Source organism: Danio aesculapii, chromosome 16 (assembly GCF_903798145.1).
Source record: "Danio aesculapii chromosome 16, fDanAes4.1, whole genome shotgun sequence".
Classification (NCBI taxonomy): Eukaryota; Metazoa; Chordata; class Actinopteri; order Cypriniformes; family Danionidae; genus Danio; species Danio aesculapii.
This window is the reverse complement of record NC_079450.1, coordinates 7,824,026-7,850,149: the sequence shown is the minus strand read 5'-3', so window position 1 is coordinate 7,850,149 and position 26,124 is coordinate 7,824,026. Positions and strand designations below refer to the sequence as shown.

Sequence of the window (26,124 nt, the reverse complement as noted above, 5' to 3'; positions counted from 1 at the left end):
TGCTGAAACGATATATTGTGCAGCCCTATTGATTATTGATTTTCCTACAGAAACTTTCGGTACAAGTGCAAGACTCTTTGGCCAAGGCTAATGAAGTTGCTACAGAAACCTTTTCTTCCATGAAGACAGTGAGGAGCTTTGCTAATGAGGACGGAGAAACTGAGAGATACAGAAAGTGCTTAGAGGACACGTTTGCACTGAACAAAGTGGAAGCAGCTGCTTATGCTGTATCAACTTGGACCAATAGTGTAAGTCCCAGCACTGCTTTATTCACTGCATGTTTGACCAGATCTGTACTGTATACATTCTATATAATGCAGAAATATTAGGACAATTCTGTAGTGAACATATGCTTTTTAGAACAAATGCATTAGAAGAATTGCATTTGTGCCACACACTTTTTCAGTAGTGTTAATTGGTTTGGATTTTTTCCAAAGGTTTTTTCCTGGTCTTTGTTAGTTTTAACAAAGTTTTTAAGCCAAGCAGCTTTGAGGAGAATCACAACATTAAAATATTTGATTTAAAGGGCACATAGTTTACCTCTTTTTTATGATTTAATATTAATATTATGGTTCTTCTGAGTGTGCCAGTTTAGGTTCAGTTTAAAACACAATTCAGATTTTTTTTATTATAATGTGTTAAAAAGTGTCATGTTGGGGGCGTGTCCACAGTTCGCTGATTTATGGGTGTGTTGCTTCACATGTAAATTAGTTTCGGCTTCCCGTCAACGTAACAAGGGGGCGGGGCCATGAGCTCACCCGCTCTGCGTTTGCAACAGAGTCTGACAGGCAGACTGCGAGAAGGAGAGAGAGAGGATCAGCATTCAGTCGTACATGTACGACTCTGACACAGACCAAGCAGAGAGTACAAAATCATTTGTGTCTTTGTACAGTTTTACAGCCAACTGTGTGCTAGTTTCAAGTGCCGAGCTTGTACACAGAAACTAATAACCACGCACACTGAATTAACTTTGACTGAGGCACCGGATGCGCCGCTGCGACACGGCACACCAGACACTCTCTGTGGCACGGCAGAAACATGAAGTGTCCCGAATCATCGCGCCACTCATTTTTGAATTCTAAACATAGGTTTCTGCAGCGGTCCGCAGCGCCCAGCCGTCGACTTGAGTGTACCCTGATAGAAATGTCTATGTTGAATAGATATGTCTAGAATTCTATGTTTAGAATTCTAAAATGCATGGCACAGCGTCAGGTGTAGTAGCACCAAGTTAAGATCACAGGGAGCTTCTGGGATCGCGAGAAATGCAAACGGCTGAAGTATAAGGTAGACTCAATGAGAAGTACACATGTTTGAAAACCTACCTACAGATACAACCAATAATTCCGATTAGAGCGATAATGTGGAGAATATTGATCTTGTGTTGAGCCCAATGAGCCTTGCATCTAAAAATAGAGCTAGGGTGTTCCTTTAGTGATATCGCTTCGACTCACGCTGAAAATGGCGGACGTGAATCAACAAACTGAGGATATGATGACGCGCCTGTCAATCAATATTGGTGGGCGGGGGGACCGCTCTCCTGCGTAAAGTTGCGGTCAGTTTGAAAACAGCTCCAATTATACCACCGTTTTTTATGTTGTTAAAATTTTAAAAAAAGCACTGGGTGTGCTTATATCACCCCAATATGACAGTCTATACAACATACAGGCACATATGTCTGTCCAAACAGCTTGAAAAGTAGATTTTTTACCATAGGTGCCCTTTAAAGCAAACAATTATTTAACAAAGGTACATATTTGTTTTGTTGTATAGAGCAGCAGTTTTCAAACTGGGGGCCGCCAGAGGGCCCACCTAAATTAATTTTGTGTCCCGCGTAGTTCTGTAGGCTAATGTATTTCTTTATTATAATTTGAGCTCAAAAGTACCGCAAATATTAAGCTTTATGCTTGTGTCATTTAAATGCAGTTGACACTTTCGCACTCAGGAAAAGAAGCGCCATGCCGCTATGCACAGGGACTTTTATAGAATAATCGCTTCCGGCCAGGTGCTTCCGGTGATCTTTGGCGCTCGTCTGCTGCACATGACGGCGTTTACCTTTCACTTACGCTTATCTCGTTTACACTTAAACAACTAAATGAATGCTCAGGTCTACTTAACTGACTATATTTCAGTTAGAATACATGACCAATTAGAACATTAACGGTGGCTGAAAGCACTTCCCTGTATATGGCTTGCGCTGGGCTGGGCTCTACAGAGTGTGCGTCACTCTGCGCAGGCTTCACTCATAGGAAACGAATAGCATTTTAAATACATGGCACAACATTGCACCTCATCCACAGTGCGACAGGCTTTACACTTTGCATTGTATAAATATCATACGGTCCTCTTTGCAGCATGGCGAACAAACATTTTAAAATTGTAAAGCAAAAAGTACTGCAATAGCAATGAATGGAGCTGTCATCACATCAGCGAGTTGATAGTTTCACTCCTGTTACAGCTGGATGAGCTCTGCAGATGACCTCTTTCTCACATTAGTTAATAACTGGATGATTAAAAAACTAAATTGTATACACCCTGAGTAAAACCACTATAGCCTATAAAAATATAATGTATCTGTTTGTGTTATATTATAGGGCTAATGAATTATTAAATATAAAAATGTATTAGTGCTCTATGTTTAATGGAGCTCAACATATCTGCTCAAACTTTAAATCTCTGAATATAAAGGCATTTTTTCAAGATATTCACTTTTTCCCACATTTTTTAGTGTAACTAATTTAAATGCAATGTTCAGGATTATTACTAATAGAACAGATTGGTAATGAACATTTTAAAGTCAGCAAAGCTGCTAAAATTATGCAAAGTAAAACTTGTGGCTCTTTGAACTTGAATACCCCATTCTAGAATGCATTTAGGACATTTTTTATCAGTGAAAGTCAGGATTGCCGACCTGAGTAAATTATGATGTGCACAAAAAAAAGAATAAAAATAAACAAAACTTCAACACACTGAACCACTACAGCCTCCATTGTAAATTTGCTACTGTAGTTACAACAGTACAGTTAACTGTTAACCATTAACAGGTTGATGAATGACAAAAGTCTTTAAAGCTTTAAATCTTGAGATAAATTTAGACTCTCAGCTGTAAGGGTAAATACAGTTTTGCCTAGCTGTGCATAGGTGTTAACGAAAAAGCATAAAACCTATCATTAAAAAACTGTAAATGTGAAGACTCGTACACAAACATGGCTTAATTGAATCCAGTGAGAGCAGACCACAGTGAACACTGCGCTTAAAGATTTGATCAATTGATTGAAGCACTGAAACTCAACTGACATCTCACAAAAATTCATCCAGAACGAATAATTCAATTTAAAATGTTTTAAGTAAAGTTGTTAATTTGGTTTTTTTTTGTGTCGTTTTTATTTTTGGGGGTCCTCAAAAGAATTCGCCCTACACAAGGGGCCCCTCAGCTGAAAAAGTTTGAAAACCCCTGGTATAGAGGACGGCTAATGTTTTTTTATTTGTTTTTTTCTTATTTCAACCCAAAAATAATTTTTTAAAACTTTATTTAATAAACAAAACAAAAAAACACACACAATATATTGATTTCTGAAGATAAAATCATTGCCATTATTTTTTTTTTAAATATAAATATATTGTCGATTTGACGATCGTCTTGACCATGTCTACATGCCTAAATGCATTGAGTTGCTGCCATGTGATTGGCTGATTAAAAATGTACGTTAACAAGCAGATAGACAGGTGTACCTAATAAAGTGGCCGGTGAATGTATAACCATTGTACACTAATATAGTTCATGTTTGTAATCAAATGTGTATTTTTCAGATGTCCAGTCTGGCTTTGAAGGTCAGTATTTTATACTACGGAGGACGGCTTGTGACAGGAAGTGATGTCAGCAGTGGTGATCTGGTGTCCTTTGTCCTCTACGAGCTTCAGTTCACATCGGCTGTGGAGGTAAAACTTCGAATACCCTCTATTTGACCAGATTTCATCACTGCTTAAACAAAACAAAAAGCTCATAACATTGCTGTGGTGATGTTTGCATGGAAAGCATCACTCATATGTGCTAAACCGATGCACAGGTTCTGATGTCTTACTGGCCACATGTAAAGAAAGCGGTCGGAGCTTCAGAAAAGATCTTTGAGTACGTGGACAGAAAGCCTGATGTTCCTCCAGATGGATCACTCGCTCCGAAGACTCTGAAAGGACACGTGCAGTTCAGAAATATCACATTTGCTTATCCAAAGCGTCCAGACACAAATGTGCTGAAGGTATGAACTGAAAACCAGAGTAGAAAAATGTTGGTAACACCTTATTTTACAGTGTCTGTAGAGTTATTATAAATTAACAACATGTCTTTACTTTAGAGTTAAAGTCTGTGTGAAGCAGAAGTTGCTGCAGATGTTTTTTTCAGTATGATGATGTCTTTTAAACTGAAACAGAATATTGAGTAGGGGGCGGGGCTTTGTTTTTGCACTCCTCTTACTCTCATCTTTCAGTCACAGCAAACTAGCGGTTGGAGGGGCGTGACTAAACATATTTTGCCCAGTCCATCAAACTGATGTTATCAGAGGAGGACTAAAGCCTACCAAAAACAAACTTTTTTTATTTTTATTTGATTAACTGTTTAATCACAGTTTAATCATTCAGTTTAACACTTACAATATGCTTTAGCAAAAAAAGAAGTCAAAGACTTTAAGGTTGTTATACGGTATTATGAGTACTTTACTGTTATAACTATAGTATTATGTATATGTAATGTGTTAAGAAGGACACTTCAAAGCTAAGTGTTATCAAAATGTCCTATTATATTTCACCACAAAGTGAAAAAAAAAGTTATGAAAGCTTAATTTCTCAAAACATTTCAAATGTTTTATGTTTCAAAAGTGTTTTGTTTGTTGTTTCTTTGTTTCTAAACATTAATAGAACATGCGATTTTATTAATGTAAAAATTTTAATAACTGAACATTCAGAAACAGGTAGAAAGAAACATTTGAAATAAGTTTGTTAGGACTGAAACATGACGACGCGGTGGTACAGTAGGTAGTGCTGTCGCCTCACAGCAAGAAGGTCACTGGTTCGAGCCTCGGCCGGGTCAGTTGGCGTTTCTGTGTGGAGTTTGCATGTTCTCCCCGCATTCGCGTGGGTTTCCTCCGGGTGCTCCGGTTTCCCCCACAGTCCAAAGACATGCGGTACAGGTGAATTGGGTAAGCTAAATTGTCCGTAGTGTATGTGTGTGAATGAGAGTGTATGGTTGTTTCCCAGAGATGGGTTGCAGCTGGAAGGGCATCCGCAGCATAAAACGTGCTGGATAAGTTGGCAGTTCATTCCGCTGTGGCGACCCCGGATTAATAAAGGGACTAAGCTGAAAAGAAAATGAATGAGGACCGAAACATTTATTGAAAATTGAGTTATTTATCAATTTACATTTTGAAATATATTTAAAAGCAAAATGCACATGAACAAACAATGAACTAAAATAAAAAGATTCAAATATGCTTCAAAAATATCTATTTATATATTTCTCACTCAAAAATATATAAATGTACAAGTGAACCGTTTCAGAAAAAAAGGTTTCATGATTTGTGCTAATATTTCAAAAGTGTAATTACAAAGACAAATTATTTTGAACAAACATTATATTAATGTTACTATTCTAAAATTGAGAAAACACTGAAAACGTTACCCAAAGGTTCTGTTTCGGAAAATGACATGGCATTATTTTATGCCATGAAGCATGTTTTAATCTTGTCATTAGTGTAATGCAGTGAATAATGTAAACACTGTTTTAGATGTAACCCTTTATTGAGCACAGAACCATTTATGGTCACTTCAGTAGACTTCATTACAGTGTATTTTATTTATTTAAGTCATTATATATTATAGTAAAATATTATCGTATATTAAGTCATAAAAGTTAATATTAATGTTTATCTTGTTAATATCCCTCAGCAACACTCCAGTGTTATTCAAGTGAGTATTTCAGTGAGTGCCCTATAAAGGATCGAATAGTTAGTTGTAAAGCACACTGTGTTATTTTGATTAATATAATGCTATGATAATGTTTATGTTATGATAATGTTAATGATATGTTAATTTTTACCTCAAATGATTTGTTGTTGATCATTCTAGAGCGTTTCTCTTGAGCTGAAAGCGGGCCAGATCACAGCACTCGTGGGTCCATCGGGTTCAGGAAAAACCACAGTTGTGAGTTTGCTGGAGAGATTTTACCAGCCTCAAAGCGGGGAGATTTTATTGGACCACAAGCCACTGCTGAGCTATAAGGACCAATATCTGCATGAGAAGGTAATCCTGTCTCTTTATAAATGAACCCTTTTCACATTTCTGGGTTTCTCAGCAATGGAAGTCATTGCTGGGTAAACCTATGGCAGAGTACAACAAATACATTTTTTGCATTTCTATTTGCTCAAATAAAAGAAAAACTCAACAATAGTGTTATCAAGACTTTCAGAAAAAGGAAAAAACTTTGAGGTGCTGATGATCATTAAATGCATCATAACAGTCTCGTAAAAAGAGTTCATACTAATATCTGCATATGATGAGTATTAATAAAGATGACTGACAGGTCTTGTTGGCTCTTTTCTATTTCAGATTAGTGTGGTTTCACAGGAGCCGGTTCTGTTTGCTCGCTCAGTGCGTGAAAACATCAAGTACGGCAAAGAAAATGCCACAGATAAAGAAATATATGCTGCAGCCAGGCTGGCCAATGCAGATGACTTCATTTCCAGTTTACCGAAAGGATACGATACTGGTTAGTATTTGTATATATTTTTTTAATTTTATAACCTTTATTTTAACAGGAAAAAGCACTGTATATACGGTTAAAAACTGAATTATTAACCCTCCTGAATTATGTATATATATGTATATTAACCCTCTTGAATTATGTCTGTGTTTATATGAGCAAAATCACACTCATAGCAGTGTGATGTGGCTGTATATCGGCGCTGGTGGGAGGTGTGTGTTGGCAGGAGACCGCAGGGCGAGTGCTTTAGTCTCCCATTAGTGACAAGATACAGCCACATCGCACTGTTAAGAGTGTGGTATTGTGTTTATACAACAGTTCGACGGCATAATCATGTGTATCAAACACGAAGAGTCTCAAAACCCTTTTGTATGAGGAACTACTTTCTTCCGCCATTCATTCACATCTGCAGCGGACGTCAGAACAGCAGAGACTGTTGCTAATTCACCAACATCACTTTAGAGCTAGTGTTTGAATGATTCTCTAGTGTAATGTCTAAAGTGATGACAAAACAGGTCATTTTGCTCACATTTTAAGATTATAAGACTGAACATGACATGAAATGCCATCAGTCTATAGAGATTTTCCAGTATTTCTCTGTTGCAATCAGGAGATCACAATAACTAACCCCGAACAAGCTAAAGCAACGCAATCACTACCAGAATACTGTTATGTTTGTGATAAGGAAAAATGCTAAACACATGCGGGCATTTCTTCTTTCTTTCTGTTTACTGAACTGGTCTGCAGTAACTAAAACGAAAAGGAGATGCATTAGAAACAGATGGCCATCTCCGGTTTTAAGACTTTAAGATGATTCCCATCTCACACTCAACACACTACAATTACTATGGTATAAATACAGCACTACAACATACGAAAGAGAGAGATCAACTTAGAAAGCCATTTACCAGATTTATAATGATTTCAGCTGTAGTTTAAAATTACGCTGGGTTTTTCCTCTCCTGTAAGGGCTCGTTATGCGGTCTCTGTTGCGCTCTTGTGGATGGACAATGTCAACCGTCTTTGGTCTGCTCAAAGACAGGCTAATGGCCACCGATGCAGTGTCTCTCAGAAATTATAAATGTTTAAAATAGGCACTATCCTCATAAATAAACTGCATAGTTGCAATCTAAACAACTACATTCTCGACTAAAAAAGCCTTAAAAGTAGATTATGTTGTCCAACAGGTGCAATATTTGTCAGACTGTAGAGTGTGCTCTGCTTGTTGCTGTATGTGGGTGGAGTAATACACAAGGGTGAAAGGTGAAGAGGCCGGACGAGTGCTGTTACTGGCAGAATATCGCACAGCTATCAGCCAATCAGTTTCAAGAACCAGACAGAACTGTTGTATATATATATATATATATATATATATATATATATATATATATATATATATATATATATATATATATATATATATATACACACATAATAGTTTGAATAACTAATTTCTGATGGATTGTGATTGTGTTTTGTGTGTATATATATATATATATATATATATATATATATATATATATATATACACATAATAGTTTGAATAACTAATTTCTGATGGATTGTGATTGTGTTTTGTGTATATATATATATATATATATATATATATATATACACACATAATAGTTTGAATAACTAATTTCTGATGGATTGTGATTGTGTTTTGTGTGTGTCAGATGCTGGAGAGAAGGGTGGTCAGGTGTCTGGAGGTCAAAAACAGCGAATCGCTATCGCCAGAGCCCTAATCCAGAAACCGCAGATTCTGGTGCTCGATGATGCCACCAGTTCACTGGATACTGAGAGCGAACACCGGGTAACCTTAACCCTAACCCTCACCGCATACAACTTAAACATATATGAATTACCATACACTGCGCAAACAAATAAAGGGAACACTTAAACAACACAATGTATATAAATTTGATTTCCACTGTTAATCTTTGGGATTTTATTGTCAGCACATTCAACTGTTGAAAGAGCAATGTATTTAATAAGAGTGTTTCATTCATTCAGATCTAGGATGTGTTATTTTAGTGTTCTCTTTATTTTTTGAGCGGTGTATATTAATCATATGTTAATATTAATATATATTATCCTACACGTACATTTATACGTTTTCATATTAATTTCTGATTTAATTTGCTAATATAGATGGTTATTCATTAATTTTCCTTCGGCTTAGTTCCTTTAATCATCAGGGGTTGCCACAGGGGAATGAACCGCCAACTAATCCAGCATATGTTTTATGCTGCGGATGCCCTTCCAGTTGCAACCCAGTACTGGGAAACACCCATACCCTCTTATTCACACACACTCCTACGCTGCGGCCAATTTAATTTACCCAATTCACCTATAGCGCATGTCTTTAGACTGTGGGGGAAACTGGAGCACCTGGAGGAAACCCACACGAACACGGGGAGAACATGCAAACTCCACACAGAATGCCAACTGACCCAGCTGGGACTCAAACCAGCGACATTCTTGCTGTGACAGTGCTAACCACTGAGCCTAAATGGTTATTCTGAAGAAAAAAAAACATTCGATAGCGAACGTATTTTAAAGTGCTTTGGTAAAATCCTCTTCTGAATGTAATGTAAAGTGTAATGTGTGTTCAGGTGTACAGCGCTCTGAGGAAGGAGCTGCAGAGCTGCACGGTTCTGCTTATCTCTCACAGGCTGAGCGGAGTGGAGAACGCAGATCACATTCTCTTCCTCCGAGAAGGAGAGCTGGTGGAGGAGGGAAACCATCAGCAGCTGCTGGACAAACAGGGATTATATGCTGAGTTCGTCAAACAGCAGAATACAGCCATCCATCGCAATGCAGACGACTGTACAAACGGCAACCAGTGATGAAAATCTCCATTCAGTCTCTGCTGTCCTCAAGTCAGACCACACTGTTTATTCATCATTAGTATGTACAGTTAAAGTCAGAATTATTAGTCCCTGTATATTTATTTTCCCAATTTCTGTTTAAAAGAAAGAAGATTTTTTCAATACATTTCTAAACATAACAGTTTGTTCTGTAGACAATCGAAAACAAATGTTGCTTAAGGGGGCTATTAATTTTGACCTTAAATGATTTAAAAAACATTAAAAACTGCTTTTATTTTAGCCGAAATAAAATAAATAAGACTTTCTCCAGAAGAAAAAATATTATAGGAAATACTGTGAAAATTTCATTGCTCTGTTAGACATCATTTGGGAAATATTTAAAAAAAGAAGCTAAATTCACAGGAGGGCTAATAATTCTGACTTCATCTGTATTTCTGCTGTCCATTTTTACACTAGTATTTTTAAATTAGGTGTACATATCAGTAAAACAATCTCTAAAATACAACTGCATTTGCCCTCCTGTGAAAATTTTAGTTTACATTTAGTTTAAGTGCTGTTTAACACTGAAGATTTTAAACATAAGGGGCTCTATTTTAACGATCTAGGCCGTGTCCCAATGCACTTTTGCTATTTTAAGGACAGAAAAATATACTCTGCGCCGCAGTGCATGGTCTAACAGGGCTGTGTTTATTCTCTTAATGAGTTCTGGGTGTGTTTTGAGAAAAAAACTATCTTTAGTCAGTGGCGCATTTGCTATTTACATGGCGGACTATGTAAGTGCAAAAACTGAACGTTTCACTAGCAAGAAAACAGTTAAACAGACCATCTGCAGTGCGAGAATAAAAAACGAGCCTCCTCCATTCGGCCTCTTTACTTTCTTTTTTTCTTTCTCTCTTTCATGGATAAGGAAACGTTTTGGACGCACGCCACTGAAGACATCCATTATCCTACATATTTAATTTAGTTTGTTAAGCGCAAGGATTAGTTTCAAAACTATTTCTAAATTCAGTTCTAGTTCCCAGCAAATGAATAAATGAGCAATATTAATGAAGTGTGGTCAAAACACTGAGTTATATCCTAATACACATGCTATGCCCCATACGTCTCCAAAACCTGACAGGTGGACACATCTAAGCTTGTTTTTAATAAAACAAATATAAATATGAATATACTAAAGAATACTAATACTGATAATAACACACAAAAGCAAGCTGTCGTGAATAAACTGAAAAAAGCCCCCCGAGATGAAGAAGGCATGGAGACAGTGTTTTTTATATTTATGTGGAAAATAATATATTTTGTAATATTTTAATCCTTTAAATCTTTTTCATTTGTAAAGACATTTGCATATTGCTGTACATCCTGTGTGTATTAAAGGGGTCACACACCAGAAGTGCCGCTCGGTGACGCACAGCCTAGCGCCACGCAGTGACATGCATTTCAGAATTCTAAACATAGATTTCTCAACTGTCATGTGCGCGCCGTGTCGTGTGCATCTGGTGTGTGATGCCCTTTAGGCAATGTGTAAGTGAGGCGCACAACTAACGCGCTCTGCGCTGGACTTCAGACCTGCTTTCAGTTGGTCAATTGCGCAGTCTATTTCAGTTCCTCAAAATAGCAACGCGCGAACAATGTGCCTTAACACACCTCTATTTTAGACCGAAACACCTATCAGTCCACAAAGTGGCGCAAATGGATTTACTATTTAAACAACGTGGCGGAAGATGGGAAAATTAGGGTTGCGTTGGTCTGAAAATAGCAACACATCGGGGAAAACACGTCTTGCGGCGGGTGTATGATAGGACCCAACGACTCATTTCTAATAACTCCTTTCATTTCTCTTTGCCATAATGACAGTACATCATATTTTGCTAGATATTTTTCAAGATACTAGTATTCAGCTTAAAGTGACATTTAAAGGCTTAATTAGGTTAATTAGGCAGGTTAGAGTAATTAGGCAAGTCATTGTATAAAAGTGGTTTGTTCTGTAGACAATTGAATACAACATATTGCTTAAAGGGGCTAATAATATTGACCTTAAAATGTTTTTTTTTTATTAAAAACTGCGTTTGGCAGAGCAGTGGGTATCGTTCTCGCCTCACAGCAAGAAGGTCGCTGGTTCGAGCCTCGGCTGGGTCAGTTGGCGTTTCTGTGTAGAGTTTGCATGTTCTCCCTGCTCCGGTTTCTCCCACAGTCCAAAGACATGCGGTACAGGTGAATTGGGTAGGCTAAATTGTCCGTAGTGTATGTGTGTGAATGAGTGTGTGTGGATGTTTCCCAGAGATGGGTTGCAGCTGGAAGAGCATCCGATGCGTAAAACATCTGCTGGATAAGTTGGCGGGTCATTCCGCTGTGGTGACCCCAGATTAATAAAGTGACTAAGCCAAAAAAGAAAATGAATGAATGAAAAACTGCTTTTATTCTAGCCGAAATAAAACAAATAAGACTTTCTCCAGAAGAAAAAATATTATCAGACATACTGTGAAAATTTCCTTGCTCTGTTAAACCTCATTTGGGAAATATTTAAAAAAAGAAACAAAATTCACAGGAGGGCTAATAATTCTGACTTCATCTGTATTTCTGCTGTCCATTTTTACACTAGTATTTTTAAATTAGGTGTACATATCAGTAAAACAATCTCACTAAAATACAACTGCATTTGCCCTCCTGTGAAAATTTAACAGCTGAAATTGAAGCTGTTTAACACAGAAGATTTTGAACATAATAACTCATTTCTAATAACTGATTTCTTTTATCTTTGCCATGATGACAGTAAATTATATTTGACTAGATATTTTTCAAGATACTAGTATTCAGCTTAAAATAACATTTAAAGGCTTAACTAGGTTAAAGATACATTAATTATGCAAGCCACTGAACAATAGTGGTTTGTTCTATAGATTTCGGAAAAGCAAAATCTTAGAGGCTAATAATAATAAACTTAAGTGCTAATTATTTTGTCTGTATATCTATTTTTTTCTGTACTTCCAACCTTAAAAATTAGTTTATTAAAAATGTTGCATTTGCATATATTTTTTATAAATATGTTTGTAAAAACATGACTTCACTGTATATAAAAATGTTTCAAAGTAATTATTGTTCCCTATTCATATTAAAGTGCACTATTTGAGTGTAGAACCCACTTTTAGTGACGTCTGAAAACAAAATGGACGTTATGAAGTGTACTCAATCAAGCCCACAATGCACAGAAATATTGAGTCTATTGGATCAAAATCCTGCCAAATGTATCGCGATCGCAGATCGAAATTAATTCGGGGCCGGGTCACGGGGACAGCAGTCTCAGAAGAGAACCTCAGACTTCCCTCTCCCCAGACACTTCCTCCTGCTCTTCCAGGGGGATCCCGAGGCGTTCCCAGGCCAGCCAAGGGACATAGTCCCTCCAGCATGTCCTGGGTCATCTCCGAGGCCTCCTTCCGGTCTGACATGCATGGAACACCTCCCTATGTAGGCGTCCAGGAGGCATCCGAAACAGATGCCCGAGCCACCTCAGCTGACTTCTCTCAATGTGGAGGAGCAGCAGCTCTACTTTGACCTCCTCCCTGTTGTCAGAACTCCTCACCCTATCTATAAGGGCGCGCCCAGCCACCCTGCAAAGCAAACTTATTTCGACCACTTGTATCAGAGATCTTCTTCTTTCGGTCATGACCCAAAGCTCATGACCATAGGTGAGAGTAGAACCAGAGATCGACTGGTAAATTGAGAGCTTTGCCTTTCGGCTCAGCTTCTTCTTTACCACAACAGACCAGAACATCGACCACATTACTGCTGCTGTAGCTGCACCGATCTACCAGTCAATCTCACATTCCATCCTTTCCTCAATCGTGAACGAAACCTCAAGATACTTAAACTCCTTTGAGCTGGAGCCAAAAGCCAGGGATCGAAAAATAATAAGCGTAAATCAAAAAAATTGACATTGCATGTAAAATTATAACTTGCAAAGGCAAAAACTAAATGCAGAATAAGACACAACAAGATCACCTAGCAAAAGATAATGAGCGTCAATCAGAAATCTGGTGTGATTATGAGTCAGCAAGGGACAGGTTTGGTGGTATGGGTAGGTTTAGGAGTTAAGGTGTAAGGGATAACACTTTATAATTAACAGTGTAATTAAAGATGTAATTACAGAAATTAATTACATGCTGGCAATTAGTCAATTTAGGTTTGTGCAGTGTATTTCTAAAAGTGTTTTCATTGTGATTCATGCTCATTTTTCAATACGTAACCTCATTGTTTCGCATTGTGTGTTTAATTTTCAATTGTTCTCGTTACAATTGTATACGCGATGTAAATTTTTTGATTTACTTTTATTATTTTCCGATTCGTGACTGCGATAAATTTGTCGGGAAATTGATCCCATATACAGCCCGTGTTCACTCACAACTACAAAACCCCCATAATGCACTGTAACAGTTTGCGTGCCAAATGAATTTCCATGTCTGACCACAAGATGGCGTCTAACGCGCAATCGTCAGTGAATAGATTCAAAATATTATTTAATTAAAGTAACTTTTGTATTTATGACAGAAATCGAAAGTCTTTATTTAATTACTAAGAGACCGTTTGATAAGTATTGAATAACTAACAGGGCTTGAACAGGAAGTCAAAATCAAATCCGTCTCAGGGATGTGCTTCAATTTATCCATATACAAGTAATCCTTTGTGCTTTACTATAATTCATCATGAAAACAATTTTATGCTTCAACCAACCCAGGCTCATTCTGATTATTTACCACTATATAAATTTCTCGACAGCGCGAAATATGTCCCAGGAGATACGTTTTTTTGCAGTTTTTGTTTTCGCGAATCCACCAGAGACAGCTGTGTATGCTTTTTCAGATCTCAAATTCCTCTCGCGAGTGCCATTCGCGCCTGCTGTTCTCTTGTAAATCCACCAGATGGTGTTGTCGACTGACTGACTTTCTGACTGACCCACCCGACCGATACCCTCCCCCTTACCTAAACCCAACCAATAGTATTTTGAAAAGCAGCGATTGACCCGCCCACCCCCTCTCCTAAACCCAACCTCAGTATTTTAAAAGCAATCCAGAAAAAGAAAAACCCGCTGATTTTTACCATGCTTTCATATTTTACCACATTTCTCACCCTGTTATTTACTCGTGTATTTTATTTTTTAGCTTTTGTTTTGGTCTTACCTGCTTTTGTTCTTCACCAGACTCGCACCTCGTTGTCGCTCTGCATGTCAAGTCCGCCGACGTACATGTCGAGGTACCTGACAAACTACCCGTCCATACAGAGGTAAGCGGTCAGCTGGTAGCGTGAAAAGGAGCGGCGTCATACCGCCTCGTATCATTCATTTTAAAGATGAAATTCAGCCATACGTATCTCTGGCTACATACTTTGTGGTTTCCAGAAATGTTATATAGGGCTACGTTTTCAGAATGAGCCTATGTTAGCTTCAACACAGGCTCATTGTGGATACACACCTCTGTCTACATTCCTGCATTTCACCTTTAAATGAACACTAGGGGGTGGTATGACACAGCTGACAGCTTCTGTTCCTATTCGCGCTATCGCTGACTACTTACCACTTACCTCCGTGTGGACGGCTTTTCCAGTGTTACCAGTTTGCCTAGTAGCTCGCCGTGTAAGCCAATGGACTTTGGGACACGGAGTGAAGTTGACCGCGACGACAGGGTTGAAGTCCAGCGGAGAACAGTTCCAGAAACTAGGTAAAACAAAAGCAAAGATATTAAATTAAATAAAAAAAAAACATCTGGCTGAAAACAGGGTGAAATCACGTGGCTGCGACGGTTTTTCTTTTTTTAAATTGCTTTTGAAAACACTATCGGTTGCATTTAGGAAAGCGGGTGGGTGGGTCAGTCGGTCAGTCAGTCAGTCGACAGCAAGCTGGCCTGGCCGTCTGAAGGGTATATTGCGCCCTCTGGTGGATTTAATGTATTTGCAATGTATTTTTAAATGCGCTTTCGTTTTTGATTCACGCTCATTTTTCGATACATAACCTCGTTGTTTCGTATTGTGCATTTAATTTTCGATTTTGCACGTTATAATTTTTAGGCTCTGTCAAATTTTTTATTTACTCCTGTTATTTTTCGATTCGTGACCACGATACATTTAGTTCACAGCTAGAAAATCCTCATAATGCACTGTAACACTTTGCATGCCAAATGAATCTCCGCGTCTGACCACAAGATGGTGTCTAATGCTCAATCGTCTGTGAATAGATTCAAAATACTACAAATACTTACCTCCGTATGTACAGCTTTTCCGGTGTTAGCAGTTTGCCCAGTAACTCGCCGTGTAAGCCAATAGACTTTGGATGCGGAGTGGAGTTGACTGTGAGGACGGGGTTTGAGTCCAGCGAAGAACAGTTCCAGAAACCAGGTAAAACACAAGCAAAAATCACGCGACCGTGACTGCTTTTATTTCTAGATTGCTTTTGAAAACACTATCGGTTGGGTTTAGGGAAGGAGTAGGTGGGTCATTCGGTCAGTCAGTCAGTCGATAGCAAGCTAGCCTGGTCGGCGGAAGTGTATATTGCACCCACTGGTGGATTTATGCGAGAAGAGGACGGGCAAGAGAAATCTGAGATCATAAAAAGCATACACAGCGCCCTCTGGTGGAAAGTGCGAGCAGATGTACCTCCGGTTATGTATTTCGCTGTCCCCAGAAATGTAGACCTGAGTACGTATCTGTAATGAGCCTGGGTTGTTATGTCTGGTCCCACTTTATATTAAGTGCCCTTAACTACTATGTACTTGAATCAAAAAATAAATACAATGTACTTACTGCGTTCATAATCTACTGCAGAACACTTGTGGTGCGATTATGGGTTAGTTAGGTGGTTGGTTAGTGCTATGGGTGGGTTTAAGAATGGTCAACGGTGTAATTAAAGATGTATTTACAGAAATATTTTACAGATGTGATTACTTGATTGTATTTAATCAGTCATAGGTATAATGTAAAAACACAGTATTTACACAGTACAAATTCAGCGTAAATTAAGGTCACTTAACATAAAGTTGGACGTTCCTCCAGATTATTTTCTCATTGTATTCCCTACAGTACAGTAATATTTAACATATGTCTGTAATAATGATTTGGGAAACTTGTTTTGAGCTTTTGGAGGTTATTTATGGTCTGCTTAGCGTAATGTGTTCACTGAAATAAGTTTGCCTTAAATATTGCATGAGGAGAATAATGTCATTTCATTGTACACACTTTAAAATAAAATGCTTCTCTGATTATTTACAGTTTAATGGAAGTTACTGTGATACGAGACAGGAAAAATGTAGACAGCATGCAAGAGGATGCATTAGAAATGTTTTATATGCCCACTTAATCACATGTAAAGCTTTACCCAACAAGGTGTTTAATTAGTATGTACTTTCCCATGGTTATGGAATTTTTGTTTTGCTCTTAGTGCTATGCAAAGCAATAATAAAGTTATTTGTAATATTTTGCTCAATTTTTCTGTGGTTGATATTCATGCTGTAAATAAACAGCGCTTTATAATGTTTATATTATTATTGTATGCTTTAATAGCTCATTTGTTTGCTTTCTTAAAAGCTAGATGTTGATTTTAAATAGCATTGAGATGTTGTGTTTTATTTTTCATTTGTTTTAATTTAATAATGTCATTTATAAAGATTTTTGCCTTAACCACTTTTGTTTAGCACATTATGGAACCCTTGACATTGTTTATTATAGTCTTTTTTTTTAAATAGTCAAGATAATTTGAAAATTGAAGTTTGTTGCGTAAATAATTGCCTATGAATATGAAACCCAGTGGTTCACATCCCCATTCAAGTCAATGGCAAAAATGTGAAATGTGTTACTATTCAGGTAAACAGAACTGTTAATTTAACAGAATAGGCTACTATTGAAATAAGTACTGTAATATAATTAAGTACTAGTATCTACTTAATAGGTATTAGTATGGAATGAACAAGTAGTATCTCGTAAATAAGTGAAATGATCACTGCTACTTGTACTGCTACTACAAAAAATGATTACTGCTACTTGTTCAAACTACCTGTTTAAAATTTAGAATGAGTTCTTGTGGTCAATTTATTTGTTTTATGTTCAGTCCACTTAAATTTGTAAACAATTAAGTTAACTTAAGCGTTTTGTGTTGGGACAACATGAAGGAATTGTGTTGGTCCAACTACTTGGTTTGGGGATTTGTGGTTTGCATGCTTTACATGGGATTGAATTAAGAGAGGGAAATGTTGACAATAAAAGTACATCTTAGGTGTTTAAAGTTAATAGAAAGACTTGGTAGAGTTTAATCTTCAATATAGTTTGATAATTTAGAAGATTTTCATGTAATGCTTTGAGTTTTTAGATTACTACTTTGCAGAAGCAGCCATGCTTTGGGTGTTCGCAGCTTCAGAATTAGAATCAGAATCAGAAAGAGCTTTATTGCCAGGTATGTTCACACATACGAGGAATTTGTTTTGGTGACAGAGCTTCTACAGTGCAACAGGATAACAGAGACAGGACAAAAAACAGATAATAAATATATTTTACAAAAATTGAAGTAAGTAGTGAATGCACATATACAAGTTGACAAGTGTATGTACGTGTTTATTACTATATACAACGTTATATGTGCAGCTGTTATGTGCAAATTGGCATGTAAAGTGTGTTGTTAAGTGATGTTTTATAAACAAATTTCGGGAGGAGCACGCGCAGAAGTTTCAGTATCAAATACGTCATTGACAATTATTCCATTATCCAATCAGTTCTTGACCAAACCCCTATATATACCAAAGCTGTTTTACCTGCAGCATCTTACGACTTTAGCATCCCTCCACCACCCCGTCACCTCACCTCTTAAGCATTACAATCCCGGGGGGAGCGTTCTGGGGCCAGGCTAGATACTTCGCTCGAATCCCTATTCCTCTCTGTTTCCTGATAAGAGGAATAACTCGAGTTTGGGTGTCTTCCCCGAGCTCAGAGCCCTCTCCCCGGACAGCATGCCAAATATGCTTTATTCTGAAACTATTGTAAGTGTGAACTCGTGAAATAAGTGTATATGTGTATAAAAGTGCACAGTAGTGATGTTGGTTCCACAATTATTATCATCAAGTGTTCATGAGATGGATTGCCTGAGGGAAGAAACTGTTTCTGTGTCGGGCTGTTCTGGTGCGCAGTGCTCTGTAGCGTCGACCAGAAGGTAAAAGTTTAAAGAGGCAGTGTGCTGGGTGTGAGGGGTCCAGAGTGATTTTGGCAGCTCTTCTGCTCGCTCTGGATAAGTACAGTTCTTGGGGAGTAGGAAGGGTTGTACCAGTGATTCGCTCAGCAGTCCGAACTATTCGACGTAGTCTTTGGAGATCGTATTTAGTAGCTGAGCTGAACCAGACAGTTATTGATGTGCTGATGACTGATTAGATGACTGATTCAATCAACTGTACAGTATATGTAACTCACGAAATATGCTTAAAAATAGCTCTTTTAGATCATTTAGGATAACTTCAAATAAAACTAAGACACTTTGAAATGTACGACACATAATAGACATTCATGCTATTATTAGACCTTTTAAGTTAAATTAAATAAAAATGCTAATGTATTTAAACTTTTATTTGATAAAATCATGTTGGACCAACTCAATTGCATTTAACTGTCAAATAGTTTTTTTTAGTTGGTGCTAAACAATTTTATTGGATGGAAATCCTGCCCTCAATTAAATTAAGTTCATCCAATGAGTTATTTTATAGAGTGTACTAGTGTTTAATGGGTGATAGTAGCTAAGAAATAAAAACTAGTGGCTAATAATAAAGGATTGTATTTAAAAAGGTAAGGGTGCTTAATGAATAAGCACTAATAGCTATTGAATATGTATTAATGCTCTATTTAATATAAATAAAAAAAATATATTGAAAAAATATATTAGGAAAAAAAGCCATCAAATGTCAAAAATATAAAAATAAAATACGGAGACACCTCATTGATTAAAACTGTTTATTGATCAATTTGCATACCTGTTAAAATTTTACTTTAAAATATGTGTATGTAAACGTTTTATTTATATCTGTTCATGCTGTATTTGTACTTATATATTTTTCTTTTATATAAATTTGCAAAAATGGCTGCTTTTTAAAAGTTCTAATTAAAAATAAGGATTGTATTGTTTAAAAAGGCTATGAATACTCATTAATAACTAATATTTTCCAAAAAATATATATATCAAATGTCAAAAGTATAAAAATAAAATACGGAGACATCAAACTGATTCAAAACTGTTTACTGATTCATTTGCATAATTAAAATTCATTTTATTATTTGTACGTTAATATATGTGTGTAAACATTTTATTCATAACTGTTCATGTTGTATTTTACTTATATTTAACTTTTTATAAATTTTTAAAAATGGCTGCTTTTTGAAAGTTTAAGTATTGTATTGTTTAAAACGGTACAAGTCGGCTACCTAATGAATAAGCACTAGTTGCTAATGATTAAGTTACTAACATTCATTCATTCATTTTCCTTCGGCTTAGTCCTTTTAATCATCATGGGTTGCCACAGGGGAATGAACCGCCAGCTTATCCAGCAAATGTTTTACGCAGAGGATGCCCTTCCAGCTGCAACCTAGTACTGGGAAACATCCATACATACTCATTCACACACTCTGAGGAAACCCACACCAACTTGGGAAGAGAAAACGCCAACTGACCCAGCCGGGGATCGAACCAGCGACTACTAACACTTAATAGAAAATAAATGACTGTTTGTAGATTAAATATTAAAACGGCTTGCCATATAATTACTTTTAATAGATATAAGCATTTATTTTCGTTGACTTTCTTACCGTCCTCACAAAAATATCCTCACTAGATGGTGACCGTGAGTCACACATGAACTCCCCTCTAGCTGCGCTAGGCGCGTCTAACACTAGAAGGACTTGAAAATGAACCAATAAGAAATCAGTTCTAGAGGCGGGACAAATTCTGATTGGTCAGTGGCCCTTCTATATAAAAACCCAGGAGCGGAAATTGAAAGGCGCCATTTGCTCTTTGGACGGCGCAGGGGGAGCTCGAGCATAAGCTGCCGAATAACAATAAAACGGGGCGAAAACGCAGGATTTCGCACCGCAAAGCGTGCGCGATACATCCGGATGGAGGCGGCCATCAACCCGTCTTTTGACAGGTAGTATTGTCGATCTTTCGGAGCCTATAAACTAATCCTGTGTGTGTGTTTATAATCACAAAGGGTGAAGTAAATGGAAGCAAGCGTTTGTTTACAAGTGCATACTCCGCCTTTTGATAGCAACGCAACTCACAGTGGATGTTAAAACGGCTTTGCTCCTTTTTAGACGACTTCCAGAGATTAAAACAGCAGCCTGCAGCGAGCATCACCAGTGTGTTATGGGTCTGTACTGCATCATTTCCCTCCGCCATCTTCAGCATTTAAAGGGCTTGACTGTACCTCACACATTCACCATGGTAACAGTTCATGATAAAATATGATTTACTGACAGGAATTAAACTAAGGTTAATGATAACTCGGTGTTTAAATCGACGGAGTGTCTATTTTGGCTTAGAAGTGTGACAAGTGTAGCAAAACACTGTTTACATCGTGTAGCTGTCAGACGTTAACGTTATGTCAGTGTGCTGGATGTATGTGTGTGTGTGAGTGTGAATGCAGTAAATTGCATAAGTGTGTAAATGAATGAAGTGTGTGTGTGTGCTGGATGATTCATGTGTTCTCTGGCTGCTGCTCATTGGCTATAAACGCACTGAATGCTTGTTTACAAACAGAATAGGCGGGACAGACTCCATGACATGTAGCGTTATCTGTTACAGTGTGATTTACAGTATGGTCATAATTAGCTGTTCCGCTTATGCACCACAGTTTCTCGAATGCGATGAGATGTGTGTCGAATTGTGTCAGTGATTATTTAATCCATTTTCTTTATTGTGTTTATTTGTGTTTTAATGGAAGAAACTTGACTCTAGAATGGTAAATGATGTTTTTTTTCTGGATGAAATGTTTATGAAGTTGGTTTATTGTTTAAAAGTATGGGAGAAATTCCATGCAAATGTCAACCTTTTCACCAAAATACCGAAACTGTTTCTACGTTTTTTTGTGTAAGCAAGTATTTTACAGTACTTTAGAAATACTCAAAAATGTCTCTGTCAATGTTTTTAAACAATTTTTGGGTATTTACCAAAGTCACACGACTGGTAATTTTACATCGGTCACATCTATAACGAAGCTTTTACCCTCAGAAATGCAAATATATTAAATAAAATAAAATCAATCATGTTTTTTCTATAGTGAGCCAACGTTTATCCGTTAGATAAGCATTGTTTTTTTAGGTTGTGCAGTTTAATTCACAAAAAAGTATGTTGTTTATTGCAAACTCGAATGTTTTTTTGATAAAACCTATAATGCATGTTTATTTTCCTCCTTTAAAGTTCAAAACATGTTTACAGATCGATATTTTTCTGATTCCACAACTCTGTGGTTAGTCTTAGTGGTTAATGATTAAGTTACTAACATTCATTCATTCATTTTCCTTCGGCTTAGTCCTTTTATTCATCATGGGTTGCCACAGGGGAATGAACCGCCAACTTATCCAGCAAATGTTTTACGCAGAGGATGCTCTTCCAGCTGCAACCTAGTACAGGGAAACATCCATACATACTCATTCACACACTCTGAGGAAACCCACACCAACTTGAGGAGAACATGCAAACTCCACAGAAACGCCAACTGACTCAGCCGGGACTCGAACCAGCGACTACTGACACTTAATGGAAAATAAATGACTGTTTGTAGATTAAATATTAAAACGGCTTGCCATATAATTACATTTAATAGATATAGGCATTTATTTTCGTTGACTTTCTTACCGTCCTCACAAAAATATCCTCACTAGATGGTGACCGTGAGTCACACATGAACTCCCCTCTAGTTGTTCCGGAAAATGTAAACGGATGTTTCAAATTAATGTTAACATATATTTTCTATGTGAATTTATGTTTTGAGCTTTTACTGAAAATGTCACATCTATAACGCTGGAATTGCTCATGGAGGGCCAGAAGTGCCAGTTAGAAATAAAATGAAGAATCAAATGATCAATTTAATCATTGAAGCATACAAATGTATAAAAATAAATCACTGTTTATATGAACAAATAATGGATTAATAAATAGACATTTAAACGATAACATGGACATTATTAAAGCAATGAAACAATGCATTTAAAATAGTTTTTAAATGGATAAATAAATAGACAATTGTATATAATTCTTGTTTTTAAACACTGATTAATTAAACAGTTAAAAAGTATATTAATAAATTATTTTAAATGTATTTGAATGCACATTTTAAATAAATAAATAAGGAGAAAACAAGACCTTTTTACGTTTATGAGAAAATTTAAGTTGTATGTGTGTGTGTAGATGTGCGTTAGTATGCTTGAATAAAATGCAATTTTTGTTTAATTCTGTGAATGGCTTCCATATTTAAAATGCAATTATTGTCATTTAGAGCATTTTTTGGTGATATAAAATAACAGAAAACGTGCTATGTTGTTACACATTTTTATATAAACTTTCTGAAATGGAAAAATAATAGTTTAACTGGCAATTAGTTTATTGTTGTTATTATTTTTAAAACAAGCAATTTTTTATGGATCATTAAAAGAGGCAGCAAATTAAAATTCAGCTTTTATTTCTCAAAAATACAAAGACATATTAAAATAGAAAATAATAATTCATTATGTCACTGTTGAACCTTTGCCCCATTTTAGGTGTCTGGATCAAATAAAATGTAAACTTTTCATTTTTTTATAAAATTTTTTTATTTCAAAATACATAAAATAAAAAAATGTGTAAAAAAAAAAAAGACCAAAATGTCAAAGTCAGCTTTATTGTCAATTCAACCACATGTACAGGACATACAAAGAATCAAAACTGCATGACTCTCAGATCCTAGGTACCTAACAAATAATATTAGTACAAAAAGTAGAATTTTTAAAAGAAATTACAATAAATACAATTACACGTATATTCATTCATTCATTTTCTTTTCAGCTTAGTCCCTTTATTAATGAACCGGCAACTTATCCAGCATTTTTTTTACGCAGCGGATGCCCTTCCAGCCGCAACCCATCACTGGGAAACAACCATACATTCTCATACACTACGGACAATTTAGTCTACCCAATTGACCGGCACCGCATGTCTTTGGACTTGTGGTGGAAACCAGAGCACCCAGAGGAAACCCACGTCAACACGGGGAGAACATGCAAACTCCACACAGAAATGGCAACTGACCCAGCTGAGGCTCGAAGCAGTAACCTTTTTCCTGTGAGGCGACAGCGCTACACACTGCGTCACCGTGATGCCCCAAAGAGCAAACCTTCATAGAAAAATAAGTCCAGTATTATAGAATGAAACCAAAGATTCAAACCCGTTGAGGCGCTAACATTCACCGCTGTCACAAAAGTTTCACAAAGCTTTTTTAGCTTTTGTGTTGATAATGTTGGCATCCAGCGTAATGTTCTTTATCCTGCAGTCACCGATCCACAAAGCCAAAGCAGACTCCATCCTTAAGGGGGTCGCACACCGGTTGCACCGCGCACATGACAGTTGGAAGTAACACACACCAGATGCGCACATTTGCGTGTTTTTTAAAATTACATTAATTAGATGGCACCCTGTGGTGCGGCAGAAATATGAACAGTGTCCTGAGTCATAGCCAGTGTGCGTACCCTGTTATAAACCTGTGTTTTTAAAATGCATGGTGCTGCATGGCACTTCATGGCGCAGCACATCCAATGTGCCCCCCCCCCCCCCCCCCTTGCAATGGTCTTGCTGCAGACAGTTACAACCCTTTTTCCATCCTTGTTGGAACTCACACTGCTAGTGATTGAAGATTCATGTTAATTTGACAAGCTGAACACAGTCTGAACTGTACAGGACACACAGAGGAGATTGATTGGCAATGGTCTACAGCCAATCAGGACGCAGAACACAATGCACTGTAAAAAATTCAATCTCAAATTGCACTAAAAAAATCTGCGAGGCTGTGAAAAGTGACCTGCATTAAAGCGAGGGACCACTGTACAATCGTACATACAGTCATCTAGGTGTGTTTTTTATATAGATTTTTCATCAAAATTTTAAACATGATAGTATTGTGATAACAGTACATCATATTTTACTAGTTATTTTGCAAGATACTAGTATTTTTCATATTAAAATGTAACTTAAAGGCTTAACTAGGGTATTTAGGTTAACTTGGCAAGCTATATTAATAACAATTGGGCTAACTTGTGGCCAAATTAAGCCTCAAAATGAACCCCAGAGTGGATGAAAACATTCCCGACAGCACACAATGGTTAATAAATCCATTAACTAACATTAAAGCATTATCTTATGTATTTGCACATACTTTGGTGAATAAAGCTGAATAAATTCTGCATGTAATAATATATGTAATTTAACTTTAGTGTTTTTCTGCAGCTCTGTGGGAGTGGGTCTGTCTGTCATGGCCGTGATGGAGCAGAATTCAGGCAAGCGTATCCGCAAACCTTCGCTGCTCTACGAGGGCTTCGAGAGTCCATCTCTGCCTCACGCTCCACCACCCGGACCTCCTCCACCCCTGCAGCCCCCCATCAGAGACCCCAGCAGACAGGGACGCGCCACCAACCAGCTGCAGTTCCTCCACAAGGTCCTGGTGAAAGCTCTGTGGCGCCATCATTTCGCCTGGCCCTTCCATGAGCCTGTGGACACAACTCGACTCAACTTACCTGTGAGTGCAACGTTTGCTTTACATTTGCATTGAGTCATTTAGCACAGTGTTTCTCAACCACGACCACCAGCTCTGCACATTGTCCATGTCTCCTTAACCAAACACACCTGATTCAGATCATCATTAGCATTAGCAGAGACTGAAAGACCTGGGCTGCGTCCGAAATTGCCTACCACTCTAGTATGTACCACATTCGAATGGGAATTTACCACACGACTGTTAGAAAAGTATGTTATATACAGTATGAATGGAATTCAGACCTACTACATCCACCATTTGTCATTATCACAAGATCTACCCCCTGCCAGTTGCGTCGCTTCACTCCCATTCACGAATTCTCTCACATGGCATTATGGGATAGCATAGCTGGATAGATAGATAGATAGATAGCATCACTGGAAGTAGTAGGTCATCCGGGTACTTTTCGCACACCAATTTTCCAATACTATGAATTCAGACGTACTACTTGGCTCGTCTGTTTTTTTAATGTACTGTATAGTATTGAAGTATGCGATTTCGGATATATCGCTGTAATGGGTGTGACAGACAAAGAAGACGTCAACAAAACATGCAATGTTGGTGGTCCTGCAGGAACGTGGTTGAGAAACATTGATATAGCAGACGCTTTTGTCCAAAGCGACTTACAAGGCATTCAGCGATTCTACAAGAAGAGGTAATTCACACAACAAGTGCTAATTTTACGAAGGAACTGTTATTGCTCAGAGAATTAAGTGCTGGAGTTAGGGTTTTAATAGAGAGATGAGTGTTTTAA

General features: G+C 37.3%; 2 protein-coding genes across 4 annotated transcripts in view; both read left to right on the top strand.

Annotated features, from left to right (window-relative positions):
- Positions 1 to 17,003, top strand: part of tap1 (transporter 1, ATP-binding cassette, sub-family B (MDR/TAP)) — a 32,502-nt gene extending 15,499 nt beyond the window's left edge. Inside the window, exons 7-13 of the mRNA XM_056474797.1 lie at positions 51 to 248; positions 3,808 to 3,936; positions 4,065 to 4,253; positions 6,115 to 6,288; positions 6,595 to 6,754; positions 8,425 to 8,561; positions 9,364 to 17,003. Coding sequence (XP_056330772.1) covers positions 51 to 248; positions 3,808 to 3,936; positions 4,065 to 4,253; positions 6,115 to 6,288; positions 6,595 to 6,754; positions 8,425 to 8,561; positions 9,364 to 9,597 — 1,221 coding nt within the window. The 3' untranslated portion in view covers positions 9,598 to 17,003. The remainder of the gene's footprint in view (positions 1 to 50; positions 249 to 3,807; positions 3,937 to 4,064; positions 4,254 to 6,114; positions 6,289 to 6,594; positions 6,755 to 8,424; positions 8,562 to 9,363) is intronic.
- Positions 17,004 to 20,606: 3,603 nt separating this feature from the next.
- The window catches only part of brd2b (bromodomain containing 2b), a 35,671-nt gene continuing 30,153 nt past the window's right edge, over positions 20,607 to 26,124 (top strand). For 2 of the 3 annotated variants that reach the window (XM_056475936.1, XM_056475935.1), the window contains exons 1-2: positions 20,607 to 20,735; positions 25,064 to 25,352. In XM_056475936.1, coding sequence (XP_056331911.1) covers positions 20,704 to 20,735; positions 25,064 to 25,352 — 321 coding nt within the window. In that variant the 5' untranslated portion in view covers positions 20,607 to 20,703. Of the gene's footprint in view, positions 20,736 to 25,050; positions 25,353 to 26,124 lie in introns of all 3 variants that reach the window. The other variant, XM_056475937.1, reaches the window with a different exon arrangement.